Source organism: Saccopteryx leptura, chromosome 6 (assembly GCF_036850995.1).
Source record: "Saccopteryx leptura isolate mSacLep1 chromosome 6, mSacLep1_pri_phased_curated, whole genome shotgun sequence".
Taxonomy (NCBI): Eukaryota; Metazoa; Chordata; class Mammalia; order Chiroptera; family Emballonuridae; genus Saccopteryx; species Saccopteryx leptura.
Window position 1 is genome coordinate 154905378 of NC_089508.1, and position 14998 is coordinate 154920375.

Here is a 14998-nt window from a genome sequence, read left to right on the forward strand (position 1 = left end):
CGTGGTCAAGTAGCCGGCTGACCAGCTGCCTGCCTGTGCTCCTAGTGCCCCCCAATATCCATGAGAAGGAAGCCTCCTCCCCCAGCATCTACTCCCGCCATAGCCGCCAGGCCCTCACCTGTACCGCCTATGGGGTACCCCCTCCTCTCAGTGTCCAGTGGCACTGGCGGCCGTGGACGCCCTGCAAGACCTTCACCCAGCGTAGCCTGTGAGTGTGGTTCCAGCCTGTTTTCCTACTTCCCAGTCCTGTCCCCAACCTAAGCCATGACCTCCACTCACTGCCCACACCCCTCCTCAGAGCCCTGCTCTAAACCCAGACCCTGACACAATTGTCAAGGATTGTAGCCAATCCCTGACCTCATCCCATCTGAGCCAAGCTCCAACCCTGCATCAGGCCCACCTACCCGCCTGGAGAGCAAAGCCCTCAGACGCACACAGGTATCATCAGAGAGATGCCTCTGGGTACCCTGGACGACATCTGCGGAGCGGGCAGACCGGGCCATTTCACAAGACTCGCACTGAGTACTGAGGCACACCGCCCATGCCCCACTCTGCGCTCCTCTGTGCAGTACTTACACTCACCCCGGCCAGAGCAGTAAACAGGGTCCCAGAAAGGATGTGATTTGCTCAAGATCACAGCTTTAAGCCACAGAGCCTGCCCACCTGTTGAGCCATGCTCCCTTACACTTAATTCAGCACCAACACGACAGACAGGCTGGGAACAACTTGGACAAATGAGACTGGAGGGGAGGGTGCAGAAGAGGGCAGAGGTCTGGACGGCCCTAGGAAGCCAGGGAAGAGTGCTGAGCAGAAGAGTGCCAGGTCGTACCATATTTCCCCATGTATAAGACGATCCCATGTACAAGACACACCTTAATTTGGGGGCCCAAAGTTTGAAAAAAGAAATGTATTACATACTCCTCATCACTGTCAAAACTCCCATCCATTAGCTTGTCTTCATCTGTGTCTGATGACGAATCACTGTCTTCAACAATGCGCCCAGAAACAAGCGCAAAAAAGCAGGAAATGCAAGTAAAAATACCTATAACCACTGTATAAGATGCACCCAGTTTTTAGACCCCAAAGTTTTCCAAAAACAATGCATCTTATACATGGGGAAATACGGTTTTTGCCATTTAGCAAGAGATCTTGTAAGCAGGTTGGTGGGTCACAGGCTAGGGAGGGAAGGAAGCTGGGAACCAAGGCAGGAGACAGGGAGCAGTACCAGTAGAAGGGCTGTGTTCCCAGCATGCTGTGCAGGAGGTCTGAGCCAGCCCCCAGTATCCAAGGATCACAAGAGATTCTTCTAGATCACAAGGCTGTGGGTTACTGCTGACACCTCCAAATTTGCTTCCCTCTGGTGCTTGACCATTATGCTCTGTGCCAGCAGACAGTGCCCTGGGGCCACTTTGCTCTGCTAGGGCCCGAGACCCTAGTGAGAGACCCAGATACCACTTGGCCCAAGAGGGTCTGCAGCTCTGGACAGGGAGGGAGAGAGGGCTTCCTGGAGCAACAGTGCTGACTTTGCTGCTCCAGGTGGACTTTGTAAGAGGGGTATGTGCAAGCAGGAGTCGGTAGGCACAGAAGTTGGAGGGCAACCACAGAGCTGCTGTGTGCCACTCAGCAGGCAGCAGGCCCTGGCCTACTTGGAAAGCCTGCGTCCGGCAGCCCCTGAAGGATAGGTTACAGGGCCCTGAGCATAAAGAGTAAGAGAGTGTTCCAGAAGCCAGTGCCCCCTCCCTTGTTCACCCCAGCCAAAGGCCCTACTCATTGTGGGCCCTCCCTGTCCCCAACAGCCGGCGGCAACAGCGAGACCGCATGCCACAGTGTCGGGACTGGAGGGCGGTGACCACGCAGGATGCTGTGAACCCCATTGAGAGCCTGGACACCTGGACCGAGTTTGTGGAGGGCAAGAATAAGGTACAGGCCAGCTGTGCCATTGACTGGCGGAGAGAAGGGAGGAGGGAGTACCCCTGCCCTGGCCTTCTTGGTTTCTACTCGGCCTGCAGGGCTCTGGGGGTAGCAGGGTTGGTACAGACCCAGCACGACCAGGCCCCTGTCCATTCCCCAAATGGCCATAGCCTGAGCCCATCCACAGCCAGCAGTCTCTCTGGCCCGCACTGTCTACACCTCAGCTCCCCTGCCTGCATGAGGTGTGGGGGCAGGACCTCCGTCTGCTTCCCAAACAAGGAAGATAAAATTCAAGGCTGCCTGGCCAGGCCATGGGCTCCAGCTGCCCACAGGCTCCCGGCTGGGGGCTGGCCTGGTCCCCACCAAAGGCCACTGGCCCAACCTGGGGGCAATACTTAGAAAAGGCCAGGCAGGGGAAGGGACTGAACAAAGGCACCCACTTCCTACAGTCACTTCCTGTTTTCCTACACACCTCCAGAGCCTCTTCCTGTTCCATGCCTGGCCAGGAAGTACCCAGCTTAGAGTAGGGGGAGGTTTTGGATGGTAGGCAGGGCTTATGACCCTCTCTCCTCCCCTGCTTCCAAGCTTCCTACTGCCCCAGGCCAGAGTCCTTCTAGAGGTCTAGGGCCCAGTCCTTCTCATTGCCACTATCCAGGGCCCTGGGAGAGGTGTTGTGGGCAGCTCTGGAGTGAATGTGTGCATATCACAAGTATCTCACTCAGTGACCTGCTAAGCAGCTGAGGCCACAACCTGACCCTCAGTGTGACCCCAGCCTGAATCTTAAGCCTGGCTTGGACTGACCCAGCACCACCAGGCTCCTGTCCCCTCCTCAAACGGCCCCATTTACAGACGCCAGTCTTTCTGGCCTGCCTTATGCCACCCTCTGACCCCAGCCACAGCTGATGCTAGTTGTCCACAGCACAGTCCCTAACTTTTCCAAGGAGCCCCTTCCCTGTGTTGCCAGAAGGCCTCACTTTCTCTTCTGTGACTTATATTCCTGGTCCTGTCTCTGAACGCTGTCACTGTAAGCTCAGAGCCTCAGTTTCCCCGTTACCCTGGTGGGTGCAGCAGCCCCCTTGCAGAAAGGGAAGGTTGGGCAGGGAAACTCAGGCGGGAAACGGATCCTCTGTCTCTGCTTTGCCCAGACGGTGAGCAAGCTGGTGATCCAGGATGCCAATGTGTCTGCCATGTACAAATGCACGGTCTCCAACAAGGTGGGCCAGGACGAGCGGCTAATCTACTTCTACGTGACTAGTGAGTGACCTGGGTGGGCCTGGTGGAGGTCAGAGACAAGATGGGCACAAGAGGAGAACAGGCTTGAAAGAGGAGGATAAGACCAGGTTGGGGCTCACTCAGGTTCTGGTGACCATGGGGCACCCAGGAGTAATATCCAGGGCCCAGTGGGCCTGGGCAAGAGGGATCAATGTGGAGACCACGGCATGTAGATTGGGGGCTGGTCCACTAGGATGGAATAGCACCCTCTGCCCTCAGCCCTGGAAGTGCCTCCCCTAGAGATGCCATCCTGAAGCTCTGCCTCCCTCCGCCTCCCTACCATGCTCTTCCCAAGCCTTGAATCTGAAGAAGTGGCTCATGAGTGTGTTTTGTCCTGAGAAGGTCCCTGCTTTCCTCAGATTTTCGAATGTGTTAGTGACCTGAGAAAAGCTAAGAAGTCCATGAAAGGAAAGTCACTGGGCCCAGCGGTGTGGGGTGATGGGGACTTAGAAGAAAAACAAAGCCAGAAAGAAAACTTGGGGCGGGGGGAGCAACTGGAGCCCAACAAGGAGTGGTCAAAGGAAATCAGAGTGAGAATGCTACTGCTGAACGCTAATGAAACAATGAGATTGGTTCAAGGGAAGACAGTGGTGGGGTGTGGTAAACAGCAAAGCAGGATGGGGACTTGGGCCCCTACCGAGTCTGCTGAAAAGGAACTCACTGATAATGGGGCTACTGGGAGAGGTGGGGGCAGCTGGGAGAAGTAGGAACAGCCAGGAGAGAGCTGGAAGGAGGCAGGAGGAGGAGAGCCTGTGCATTGGCCCCAGTGGTCAGTAAGGGGAAGTGAAAGGAGTGAAGTGGGCTCTGGGTGGTGTCCCTGGCCTAGATCTGCATGATGCATACCTTTGGTTGAGAGCTAAGTCCAAAGACCAATGGGAGGTGAATTCACCTGGCAGGTGAATCACAGTGTCACTGGTACCATGTCACAGCAGCTCTTCCTTATACTCCAGCCATCCCCCATGGCTTCAGCATTGAATCAGAGCCATCAGAAGAGCCCCTAGAGGGCCAGGCTGTGCACCTGAGCTGCCAGGCAGACAACTACACTTACGAGCATCTACGGTGGTACCGCCTCAACCTGTCCACACTGCACGATGCACACGGGAACCCATTGCTGCTCGACTGCAAGAACGTGCACCTGTTTGCCACGCCACTGGCCGCGAGCCTGGAGGAGGCTGCGCCGGGGGTGCGCCACACCACGCTCAGCCTAACAATCCCTCACGTGGCACCCGAGCATGAGGGTGACTATGTGTGCGAGGTGCAGGACCGTCACAGCCACGACAAGCACTGCCAGAAGAAGTACCTGTCAGTGCAGGGTGAGGCAGGCAGAGCCAGCAGGCATAGCGGGCAGCGCTTTCCAGGTAGCCTTCTCCCACAGCCCAGCAGGAGTCTGGGCGCTCCCCCTATGAGCCCAGTCTGCGGGAACATCCTCTCCCCAACCTGCTTAGAAACCCTTCCCCTTCTTTCAGCTTCTTGCAATCAGTCTCTACCCTCTGCTCCCTGGAGGTCCCCTTTCTGCTCCACTTACGTCCCTCTTGACTCTTGCACCCAGCCCTGGAAGCCCCGCGACTTACGCAGAACTTGACCAACCTCCTGGTGAACGTGAGCGACTCCCTGGAGATGCAGTGCCTGGTAGCCGGGACGCACGTGCCCAGCATCATGTGGTACAAAGACGAGAGGCTGCTGGAGGAAGAGTCCGGTAGGGGGTGGACCAGGGCAAAGAGGTGCGTGTGGAGGCTCAGGGCACCAAGGCCTGAGGCGCATCTAAACTTGAACCTGCACCCCATCTCCTGCAGGAATCGATCTGGCAGACTCGAACCAGAAGCTGAGCATCCAACGCGTGCGTGAGGAAGACGCAGGCCACTATCTATGCAGCGTGTGCAACGCCAAGGGCTGCGTCAACTCTTCTGCCAGTGTGGCTGTGGAAGGTCCGGTCTCCCCCGCACACCCCTCCATCTACCTCCTGCCCACACTTACCAAGTTATTGCCACCTTACCAGAGGGGCACTCCAGGGGGTTGGGGGTGCACCCTCTAAATGCACGCATGCATGCACACACATGGCTATTTTTGCCCACTCAGGCTCCGAGGATAAAAGTAGCATGGAGATCGTGATCCTCATCGGCACCGGGGTCATCGCTGTCTTTTTCTGGGTCCTCCTCATCATCATTTTCTGTAACATGAGGAGGGTGAGCACTCCTCTCCCCAGCTCCTTGTGGGGTCTCTCTCCACCCTGGCCAGCCCATAAGATAAGGAGTAAGGTCCTTTCCTGGCTCACCTGGAAGCCTCAATCTCCCTGACACCTCCGTGCTGTTTGTCTCACTGTCCTCTCCTTACCTGAGAGCCCCGAAGGAGATCCCACCTGCGCCGGACAAAGTTTTACCCAAGTCACAGAGGAATGGCCTAACCAATGCGTTGTGCCTGCCCCCACCCCCAGCCAGCCCACGCAGACATCAAGACTGGCTACCTGTCCATCATCATGGACCCTGGGGAGGTACCCCTGGAGGAGCAGTGCGAATACCTATCCTATGATGCCAGCCAGTGGGAGTTCCCCCGGGATCGACTGCACCTGGGTGAGACCAGTACCCATCATGCCCCACCCATCCTGTCCTGCCTGGCAGAGGCACTTCAGCTGCTGTGGGGCGGTAGGCTGTAGCCCTACTCAGAACCACTCTCAGAACTCATGCCAGAAAGTCCCGCCTGGACTCCACCTGGCCTTACCTTTCCGTTGGGAGTGCATCCCCAGAACCACAGCCAGGGTTCCCAGTTCCCAGGCCCCAGAGGTCACATCCTGCTGCTCTGAGCAGGGTGAACCCACCACACCTGCTAGGAGAGGATGCAGGCCTTCCTGTCTGCCTCTCTCCTCCCCTCTCCCTCTGTCCCTCTGCTCCCCAGGATCTTCCTGTTTGGCAGGGGGGTTCCCGACCTTCCTCCCCTTCCTGGGCCTTCCTTCCTGGCCCTCCACACAGGTTGCCCTGCTGCTCATCCCTCTCCACCTCACCTCCGTGCAGCTCACCCGGAATCATCTCCCTGCCTCCACAGGGAGAGTGCTGGGCCACGGGGCCTTCGGGAAGGTGGTGGAAGCCTCAGCTTTCGGAATCAACAAAGGCAGCAGCTGTGACACTGTGGCTGTGAAAATGCTGAAAGGTGTGGGGTCAGCTGGTGGAGGGGCCGCGGAGCTAATACATAGCAGCAACTCTTGCAGGAAGAAAAACTGAGGCTCAGAATCAGGGTCTCACAAAAGGTTCTACAGGGAGTCCATGGGATTCAGAGCCAGGCTTGGGGCTCAGGTCTGAGTAATCCTTCCCAATCCCACCTGAACCTCCTGCCTCAGAGGGGCAACTGGCGGTGCTGGGGACCTGCACCCCTGCTGTCAAGAGCGCTGAAGGTGCCTTAGCTAAATGCAGAGATTGGGGCGGGCGGAACTGGCACACGCAGAGCTCCTATGTTCCCTCCAGAGGGCGCCACAGCTAGCGAGCACCGCGCCCTGATGTCGGAACTCAAGATCCTAATCCACATCGGTAACCACCTCAACGTGGTCAACCTCCTGGGGGCGTGCACCAAGCCTAATGGTACGGATCGCGGGCCCCCTGGGTCTGCGGGTGCGAGGGGCTGGCTGAACTTGATGCAGAGAAGGGCAGGTGGGCGGAGACCTTGCTGCGGTGCTGACCCTCCCATGTGCCCTCGATTACCAAACACTTGGCTCCTGCCGTCCCCTGCCCCAGGCCCCCTCATGGTCATCGTGGAGTTCTGCAAATACGGCAACCTCTCCAACTTTTTGCGCGCCAAGCGGGAGGCCTTCAATCCCTATGCAGTAAGTGGGCGCCCTGCCAGGACCAGAGCTCTGCGGTGAGATCGCGGGGTGGACCGGCGGGTAATACCTCTGCCTTCTTTGGACGCTTTGTGTGTCCACAGGAAAAATCCCCCGAGCAGCGAAGACGCTTCTGCACCATGGTGGAGGGCGCCAAAGCTGATAGGAGGAGGCCCGGGAGCAGTGAAAGGGCCATCTTCACAAGGTTCCTGATGGGCAAGGGCGGGGCAGAGCCGACCCCTCCAGTCCAAGAAGGTAAGAGCCTGGCTTCTTCTTGCCCAAGATGTGACCAACACCGTGATACTTCATCATCAGGGGACTTTTGGATGAGCAGGCCTGGTGTCTTCCTAGGGGCTTCCATGGGAGAGGGGCTTATGTGGGGAGAGCATGTAATGGTTCTGCCTTAGGAGGGGAGGACACCTTGGGTGTCACTGGATGAATAGAAGTTTGCCTTGCAGATAAGGAGGGGGAGCAAATGAGCAGAGGTAGCAGGTGCAGTGGTCCACTGGTGTAGCAGCATTCACTGACTGGGACTAGTGGATGTTGCAGAGTGGAGGCTGAGGGGCAGAGAGTGGGCTCATGTGCTTTTTAGCTAGTGCTAGGGGCCCCAGGAGAGATGCAGCAAGGGTTGGAGAACAGACACTCACTTTGGGGTGGCATGGAAGATGAGGACCCTCGAAGGGACCCCTCCTGAGCCTGCTTTGCCACCTTATGCAGCTGAGGACCTATGGCTGAGCCCACTGACCATGGAAGACCTAGTCTGCTACAGCTTCCAGGTGGCCCGAGGGATGGAGTTCCTGGCCTCCCGCAAGGTGACTACCCTAGCAGGCCCTTCAGAGTGGAAAAGAGTGCAGACCCACCAGCATGCCATGGTGGGAGCAGTCCCAACTCACCCCACAGTGACCCTGAAATAGAGGCATGTCTCTCCCACTTGGCAGAAGAGAAAACAGCCCACAGCATGGAAATGACTTCCCAAAATGTACAGCTCATTAGCGGGAGAACTGGATATGGAATTAGAGTCTGTCCACCTTACAGTTCTCTCTTCTGTCCCCATAACTTCACAAGCCCTCTTCATGGCAAGTCCTGGGGGTCCACAGAGACCTGTGGTGGAAGGACCAGGGCCCTCGCTGACTGCCCCTTGCACCTCCTTGTGCCCCTAGTGCATCCACAGAGATCTGGCTGCTCGGAACATCTTGCTGTCAGAAAGCGACGTGGTAAAAATCTGTGACTTTGGCCTGGCCCGGGACATCTACAAGGACCCTGACTATGTGCGCAAAGGCAGTGTGAGTGCTGGCCATGAGTCTCCTGTCCCAGAGCAGGGTGGGGGACTCCCTGCTATCCACGTGGAAGGTCTGAGGGCCTGCAGGAACCCAGGTGACCTGCTGAGGCATCTAGGGCAGGAGAGTAGGGACAGAAGCTGAGGATCAAGGACCATGGCACTCCTGTTGGATCTTGTGTCTGGCCTGTGCCTTGGTCCATTAGTTGGACACTGGCTACCATGCCTTTCCTGTGGGGGCTGCACATGGAGAGGTGTACCCTTCATAGTGTCCATCCTGGAGGTAGACTGGCCAGGTAGGTGCAGGGCAGTCACAGAAAGTTTGAGGGAGCTAAGTGCAGTGTGTGATTGGTGGTGGCACTTAGAGGTGGTCAGGCATGCACCTGAACAAGTATCCTTAGCTGATTAAGAGTTTTCTCCAGAGGAGGAAGAAGGAGGGCTGGAGGGAGGCAATGGCTAGATGGGCCATCTGTGTTAGGCCACACAGACATAAAAAGGCTTTATGCCAGGTGGCCCGAGGGATGGAGTTCCTGGCCTCCCGCAAGGTGACTGCCCTAGCAGACCCTTCAGAGTGGAAAAGAGTGCAGACCCACCAGCATGCCATGGTGGGAGCAGTCCCAACTCACCCCACAGTGACCCTGAAATAGAGGCATGTCTCTCCCACTTGGCAGAAGAGAAAACAGCCCACAGCATGGAAATGACTTCCCAAAATGTACAGCTCGTTAGCGGGAGAACTGGATGTGGAATTAGAGTCTGTCCACCTTACAGTTCTCTCTTCTGTCCCCATAACTTCACAAGCCCTCTTCATGGCAAGTCCTGGGGGTCCACAGAGACCTGTGGTGGAAGGACCAGGGCCCTCGCTGAGGTGTGTGGTGTGTGCAGAGGTGAGGGACAGGTTTGCGGAGGTGAGAGACAGGTGTGTGAGGTGTGTGGAGGTGAGAGGGAAAGTGTGTGGAGTGTGTGGAGGCGAGGGGCAGGTGTGTGAGGTGTGCGGAGATGAGGGGCAGGTGTGTGGGGTGTGTGGAGGTGAAGGGCAGGTGTGCGGGGCAGGTGTATGAGGTGTGTAGAGGTGAGGGGTAGGTGTGTAGAAGTGAGAAGCAGAGGTGAGGGGCAGGTGTGTAGAGGTGAGGGGCAGGTGTGTGGAAGTGAGGGGTAGGTATGTAGAGGTGAGAAGCAGGTGAGGGGCAGGTGTGTAGAGGTGAGAAGCATGTGTGCAGAGATGAGGAGCAGGTGTATAGGTGTGCGGAAGTGAGAGGCAGGTGTATGAGGTGTGTGGAGGTGAGGGGGAGATGTGTAGAGGTGAGAGGCAGGTGTGTAGAGGTGAGGGGCAGGTGTGTGGAGGTGTGCAGGTGTGGAAGTATGCGGAAGTGAGGGGCAGGTGTATGAGGTGTGTGGAGGTGAGGGGTAGATGTGAGAGGCAGGTGTGTAGAGGTGAGGAGCAGGTCTGCGGAGGTGAGGGGCAGGTGTGCAGGGTGTGTGGAGGTGAGAGGCAGGTGTGTAGAGGTCAGGTGCAGGTGTGTGGAGGTGTGTAGACGTGAGAGGCAGGTGTGTAGAGGTGACGGGCAGGTGTATGGCAGTGAGGGGCAGATGTGTGGGCTATGCAAAAGTGAGGGACAGGTGTGTGGGATGTGTGAGGTGAGGTTCATATGTGGAGGTGAGGAGCAAGAGAAGCCGCCTCTGGGGATTATGAGTGGATAGGAGTGGGGGTGCACGGATGGATACAGTAGCCACTCAGGAAGGGCTATGGCCCTCAGGGAACCCGAGTAGAGGTCATCAGTGGGAGAGAGACAGGATGGGAAGCACATCAGGAGCCACAGTAGGAGGGGTCAGAAGTGACACCAGGCTACCAGGCTTCCGGGCTTCCAGTGAGGAGACCAAGTGAGTAGATGAGGTGGGGAAGGGAGGGCCTGCAGGGACCTGGTTCCTCCAGAGGCCAGGCTGAGGCTCTGGAGCTAGAGGAGGGGTACATGAGCTCTGGGAGAGTGCAGAGGCCAAAAGGGGCCACAGGGACCCAAGATAGCAGCAGAGAGGAAGTCTTCAGGGAGGTGCCAAACATCTTTGACAGGTGGAAAGGAGCAGGGCAAATTGCAGGAGCCCGGCCCTGGCGGGTTTGCTCAGTGGATAGAGTGTCAGCCCAGCGTGTGGAAGTCCCCAGTTCAATTCCCAGTTAGGGCACACAGGAGAAGCAACCATCTGCTTTTTCCCCCTAGCTTTCCCCTTTCTCTCTCACTCTCTCTTCTCCTTCTGCAGCCATGGCTCTATGTACTCTTGAGTGCATTGGCCCCAGGCACTGAGGATGGCTCCATGAAGCCTCCGCATTAGGCGCTAAAAATAGCTCAGTTGGGAACATGAGTATATCTATCTACCCTCCTCTCATTTAAATAAATAAAAATAAAAATTGCAGCCAAAAGCCTTCCTTGGGTCATGGCCCAGTCCAGGACAAGGGACTGGAGGGTGGCTGGCTAGGATTTGGCCCCCCTCTCCTCTCCCCTATGGGGACATAGTTCCTCTGCCTCCTGCAGGCCCGGTTGCCCCTGAAGTGGATGGCGCCTGAGAGCATCTTTGACAAGGTGTACACCACGCAGAGCGATGTATGGTCCTTTGGGGTGCTGCTCTGGGAGATCTTCTCCCTGGGTGAGTGCAGGGGAGGGGACAGGCAGGATCACAGGCTCCAGACACCACCATCCCCTGTGATGCAGGGGGCTGGGTAGACCTGGCACATGCAGCCCAGGTGGTTCTGAGGCAGGTGGTTGGATAGATCCCCTTCTATGCCCTGCGTGGGCCACCCTGGCACCTCTGGAGGCTGTTAGGCCACAGCCTGTGCCAAGGCAGAGCCTGTGTTCACTGGGCAGTCCCCTCTGACCACAGGTCCCAGAGGGAGAGGCATAGTGGGTCCTCCAAAATCCTTCCCCCTGACTGATCCTCCTTCGCCTGCTGTCTGGATGCTGCTCCTGCTTCCAGGGCTGGAGAAAGGACTGCAGGAGGCTGGGTGCTCATGTGGGACCCATCCACCTATGCAAGCCCCACGGCGGAGCCTGGGCCCCACAGGACCAAAGTGAAATCCCTACACGAGGGTTGGAGGGAGGCAGTGAGCAAATGGGACAGTGAAAGCACTGAATGGCCACAGTGGTGATGCTGCTCCTGAAGTAGGAGCATGGAGTGCCCAGGAAGGATGTGTGCTGTGGGCAAGAGGGCCTGGGCAGGGCGGACTGGTGAAGGGGTAGGGTGAGGCAGGGGGGCCTGGGAGGACCACAGCCTGGGTGGGGCTGGGGGGCAGCCAAGCCCACAGTCCCTGCATGTTAGAGGTGGGCAGGGCTGGCGTCAATAGACTCAGCCAGAATTAGAAGAGGTGGCCCTTGCAGCTTCTTTGGGCTGTTCCAGTCTGGGTAAGTACCTTGAAAGTCCAGTTCAATGCGAGCAGTGCAGGGCTTTGAGCAAGGATGGAAGCAGTCTGACCCGTACTACCCTGGGGGCAGAGGGAGATTAAAAGGCTCCTAGGAACCCTGTTAATCCCTGAATGCTGTTTTTGTTATGCTTGCTGCAACCTTAACAGGCGGTGCCACCTCCCATTTTAACCAAATAAAGAACTGCTCCTGGGGGAAGGGATGCATTGCCAGGCCCCTCCAGGAGCTGCAGGGGGCCAAGGCAGAGGCTGTTTGGGAGGCTGGGTTGAGCAGCAGCCAACTGCTGCCCACCCACCCACCCGCACCCCATTCCTGCTATCAGGGGCCTCCCCATACCCTGGGGTGCAGATCAACGAGGAATTCTGCCAGCGACTGAAAGAGGGCACCCGAATGAGGGCCCCAGAGCTAGCTACTCCCGCCATGTGAGTCCTCTGCTGGCCAAGCAGGCTTTGGGGGTCAGGAGAGGTTGGCACAGTGGGGGGTATGCAGGTGGAGGCAGGAGTAGGAAGGTGGTACAGTCAGGGGTAGGGGTAGAGGCCTGCAAACGTGTCACTCCACTACTGTCTTCCCTGAAGGCAGGAGGGACAGCTTGTGCCTGAGCCCCCCTGGGGTGGGGGGCAGGCAGGTGGCTGTGGGGGCTGAGGTGGAGGGACTGGGACGGGATGCAGGTCCTCAGGCCCCAGTTCAGCTGTACTTTTCCACAGACGCCGCATCATGCTGAGCTGCTGGTCTGGGGACCCCAAAGAAAGGCCTGCATTCTCGGAGCTGGTGGGGATGCTGGGGGACCTGCTCCAGGGTGAGGGCCAGCAGGTGAGTGCCTGTCCACCGTGTCCTGCTGCAGCAGTCCCTGACCCCTACCCTGGGGTTGTCATACTGTGTGGTCAGAGCCTGTCAGAGCCCTTGAGGAGTCCCTTGCTCCTGCTCCAGGCAGAAGAGTAATGTGCTGCACCCCCCAACTACACCTCTGCCTCTTGCCACTCTGCCCCTGCACCTGCACTTGCCTGTGTCTCACCCCTTGGGGAGCTGAGGGCTGGCTCAGGGCCACACAGTGCTCTGGGACTTGGAGCAGTGAGCACAGAGACCTGCTGCCACGGCACCCCGCATCCATTTCTGCCTCAGGAAGAGGGTGGGTGGCCCTGGCTGGTGGCTCTGTGGATAGAGCATCAGGCTGGAGTATGGACGTCCTGGGTTTGATTCCCAGTCAGGGCACACAGGAAAAGTGACCATCTGCTTCTCTCCCTCTCCCTGTCCCCCTTCTCTTTCTCTTCCCCTCTCACAGCCAGTGGCTCTGTTGGCTCAAGAGTTGGCCCTGGGTGCTGAGGGTAGCTTGATTGATTCGAGTATTGGTCCCAGACAAGGGTTACTGGGTGGATCCTGGTGGGTGCATGTGGGAGTCTGTCTCACTATGTCCCCTCCTCTCACCTAAAAAAGAAGAGGGTGGGAAGTGCTGGTGTGGTGCTGGCTCCTGAAGCTGCGGGGTGGGTGCCGTGGGGATGATGCTACTACTGTGCCTGCCTCCTCCAGGCTCACTTAATCCCCAGAGCCCACAGAGCCAGGTGCTTCTCGGGTCAGGAACCCCAGTAGTCCTAAGTGCAAGGGTGGGGCTGAAGGGCACAATGGCCTTCTACCCTGGCCATCTCTTCCATTCCTGCCACCAGGAGGAGGAGGAGGATCACATGGCGCCCTGCAACTTGAGTTTGGAGGAGGGCAGCTTCTTGCAGGCATCCACCACAGCCCTGCATGTCACCGAGGCCACCGCCACCGAGGAGGGCAGCTGGCCAAACCTGCACCGGCACAGCCTGGCCGCCAGGTCAGCTGCCCTCCCCAGGCCCAGGGGTTCTCCCAACAGGAAGAAAACAGTTTGGATACGGTGTGTTTTATCCTCATTAGTCATCAAGGAAAAAGCAATGCGAAACCACTATATGTCAACTCAAATTGCAAAGTGACTTTCGATGCCAGTGCTGGTGTCAGGGATGCCCTCTTGGTCAGCCTCGAGGGCCCTGCAGGACACGTGGCCTTTCAACTTTGCTCCTTGCTGTGTCTCCTCAGTTCTCTGCCCTCCATCTTCCCTGTACTCCCAGCCCCTAAGAGACTCCAATTTAGAGGGACTGCCCATCTGGGGTACAGTGCCCAGGTCAGCTCTACTCGCAGGAAGAGAAAGAGGGGTGATGAGCCACATGGGCCACTGGCAGAGACCCTGGGAGCAGGGCAGGCCACCCACCAACTGGACTCCAAAATTGAGAACGTAGCCTGGGGTCCAGATCCGAGGTCTCGTAGCTGCTCACACTCCACATTCCCACTGGGGCTGGGAGGGTTCTGCGAGTCCTGCCCACCTGCCCCAGTGTAGATCAGGGCCAGCCTGGGGGCAGGAATGCCAGTGGTTTTTGCCAGGGTGCTCCTATCCACCCCTAACATGCACATGCAGGCCAGGCAGTGGCTCACAGCTCCAGGGCTGCCGCCTTGTGCAGGGTGGCCCATTCTAGGATGAAGGGCTCCCCGGTCTCTCACCAAACCCAGCTGGCTGCGCTTCACTCCCCTGCTGCACCCTCCCCACAGTGACCTCCGGAGGTTTAATCCTCTTGCAAAAGAAGTGTGAGGAGCCCAAAGCAGCACTGTAGCCCCAGCCTTGGGTCCTTCCCAGGAGGAGACAGGGTGGCCAGAGCTTTCGGAGGGATTCTAGGGTGTGTTTCTTCAGCATTTCCTATTTTCTCCCCACAGATACTACAACTGTGTGTCCCTCCCTGGGAGCCTGGCCAGAGGGACTCAGGCGCAGAGTCCCTCCAGGATGAAAACGTTCGAAGAATTTCCCATGACCCTAACAACCTACAAGGCCTCGGTGGTAAGTGGGAGACCAGGGCCTCCGGGCTCTTTGCAGGGAGGCGAGCGGCAGGAACACCTGAAGTGGGCACAGAAACCAGCTCGGGACAGGGAGCCAGCCCACTGCCATCTAGGCCGCACCTGAGATTGTCAGGGCTGGCTGCTCCTGTAGTGTCCAGGTCTCAGCTGCTGGCGCCGTGCCCTCCTTGCTCACAGCCCCAGTCCTCCGTCCCAGCAGCTGCAGGTCCCGGCTCCTCTCAGCCCTCTCTGGCTTCTGGGCTCCTAGAGAAGAAGGCCTCCCAGGTTGACCCCACCCTGTTGCAGACAGGTGTGACTGTGAGAGACAGAGGACAGGCCCAGGATGCCTGATTTCCCAGTTTGGCTCACCTGCCACAGTGTGCTAAAAAGAAGGTTCTCCGTGATGTGACCACCCTGCCCCCATCTCCCGTCTAGCTCCCAACTCAGCTGTGCAGTGTTCTGCCCCTAAACTTCCTTGGCTGCTCTGCTGTGACA

General features: G+C 57.9%; 1 protein-coding gene across 2 annotated transcripts in view; it reads left to right on the forward strand.

Moving 5' to 3' along the window:
* The window catches only part of FLT4 (fms related receptor tyrosine kinase 4), a 47710-nt gene that overhangs the window by 20542 nt on the left and 12170 nt on the right, over positions 1 to 14998 (forward strand). For both annotated transcript variants that reach the window (XM_066342122.1, XM_066342123.1), the window contains exons 10-28: positions 46 to 208; positions 1797 to 1920; positions 3057 to 3165; positions 4134 to 4496; positions 4733 to 4879; positions 4977 to 5108; positions 5260 to 5366; positions 5615 to 5750; positions 6220 to 6324; positions 6636 to 6749; positions 6903 to 6991; positions 7093 to 7243; positions 7706 to 7800; positions 8149 to 8271; positions 10787 to 10898; positions 11991 to 12090; positions 12373 to 12478; positions 13327 to 13478; positions 14387 to 14507. In XM_066342122.1, the coding sequence (XP_066198219.1) occupies positions 46 to 208; positions 1797 to 1920; positions 3057 to 3165; positions 4134 to 4496; positions 4733 to 4879; positions 4977 to 5108; positions 5260 to 5366; positions 5615 to 5750; positions 6220 to 6324; positions 6636 to 6749; positions 6903 to 6991; positions 7093 to 7243; positions 7706 to 7800; positions 8149 to 8271; positions 10787 to 10898; positions 11991 to 12090; positions 12373 to 12478; positions 13327 to 13478; positions 14387 to 14507 (2549 nt within the window). The remainder of the gene's footprint in view (positions 1 to 45; positions 209 to 1796; positions 1921 to 3056; positions 3166 to 4133; positions 4497 to 4732; positions 4880 to 4976; positions 5109 to 5259; positions 5367 to 5614; positions 5751 to 6219; positions 6325 to 6635; positions 6750 to 6902; positions 6992 to 7092; positions 7244 to 7705; positions 7801 to 8148; positions 8272 to 10786; positions 10899 to 11990; positions 12091 to 12372; positions 12479 to 13326; positions 13479 to 14386; positions 14508 to 14998) is intronic.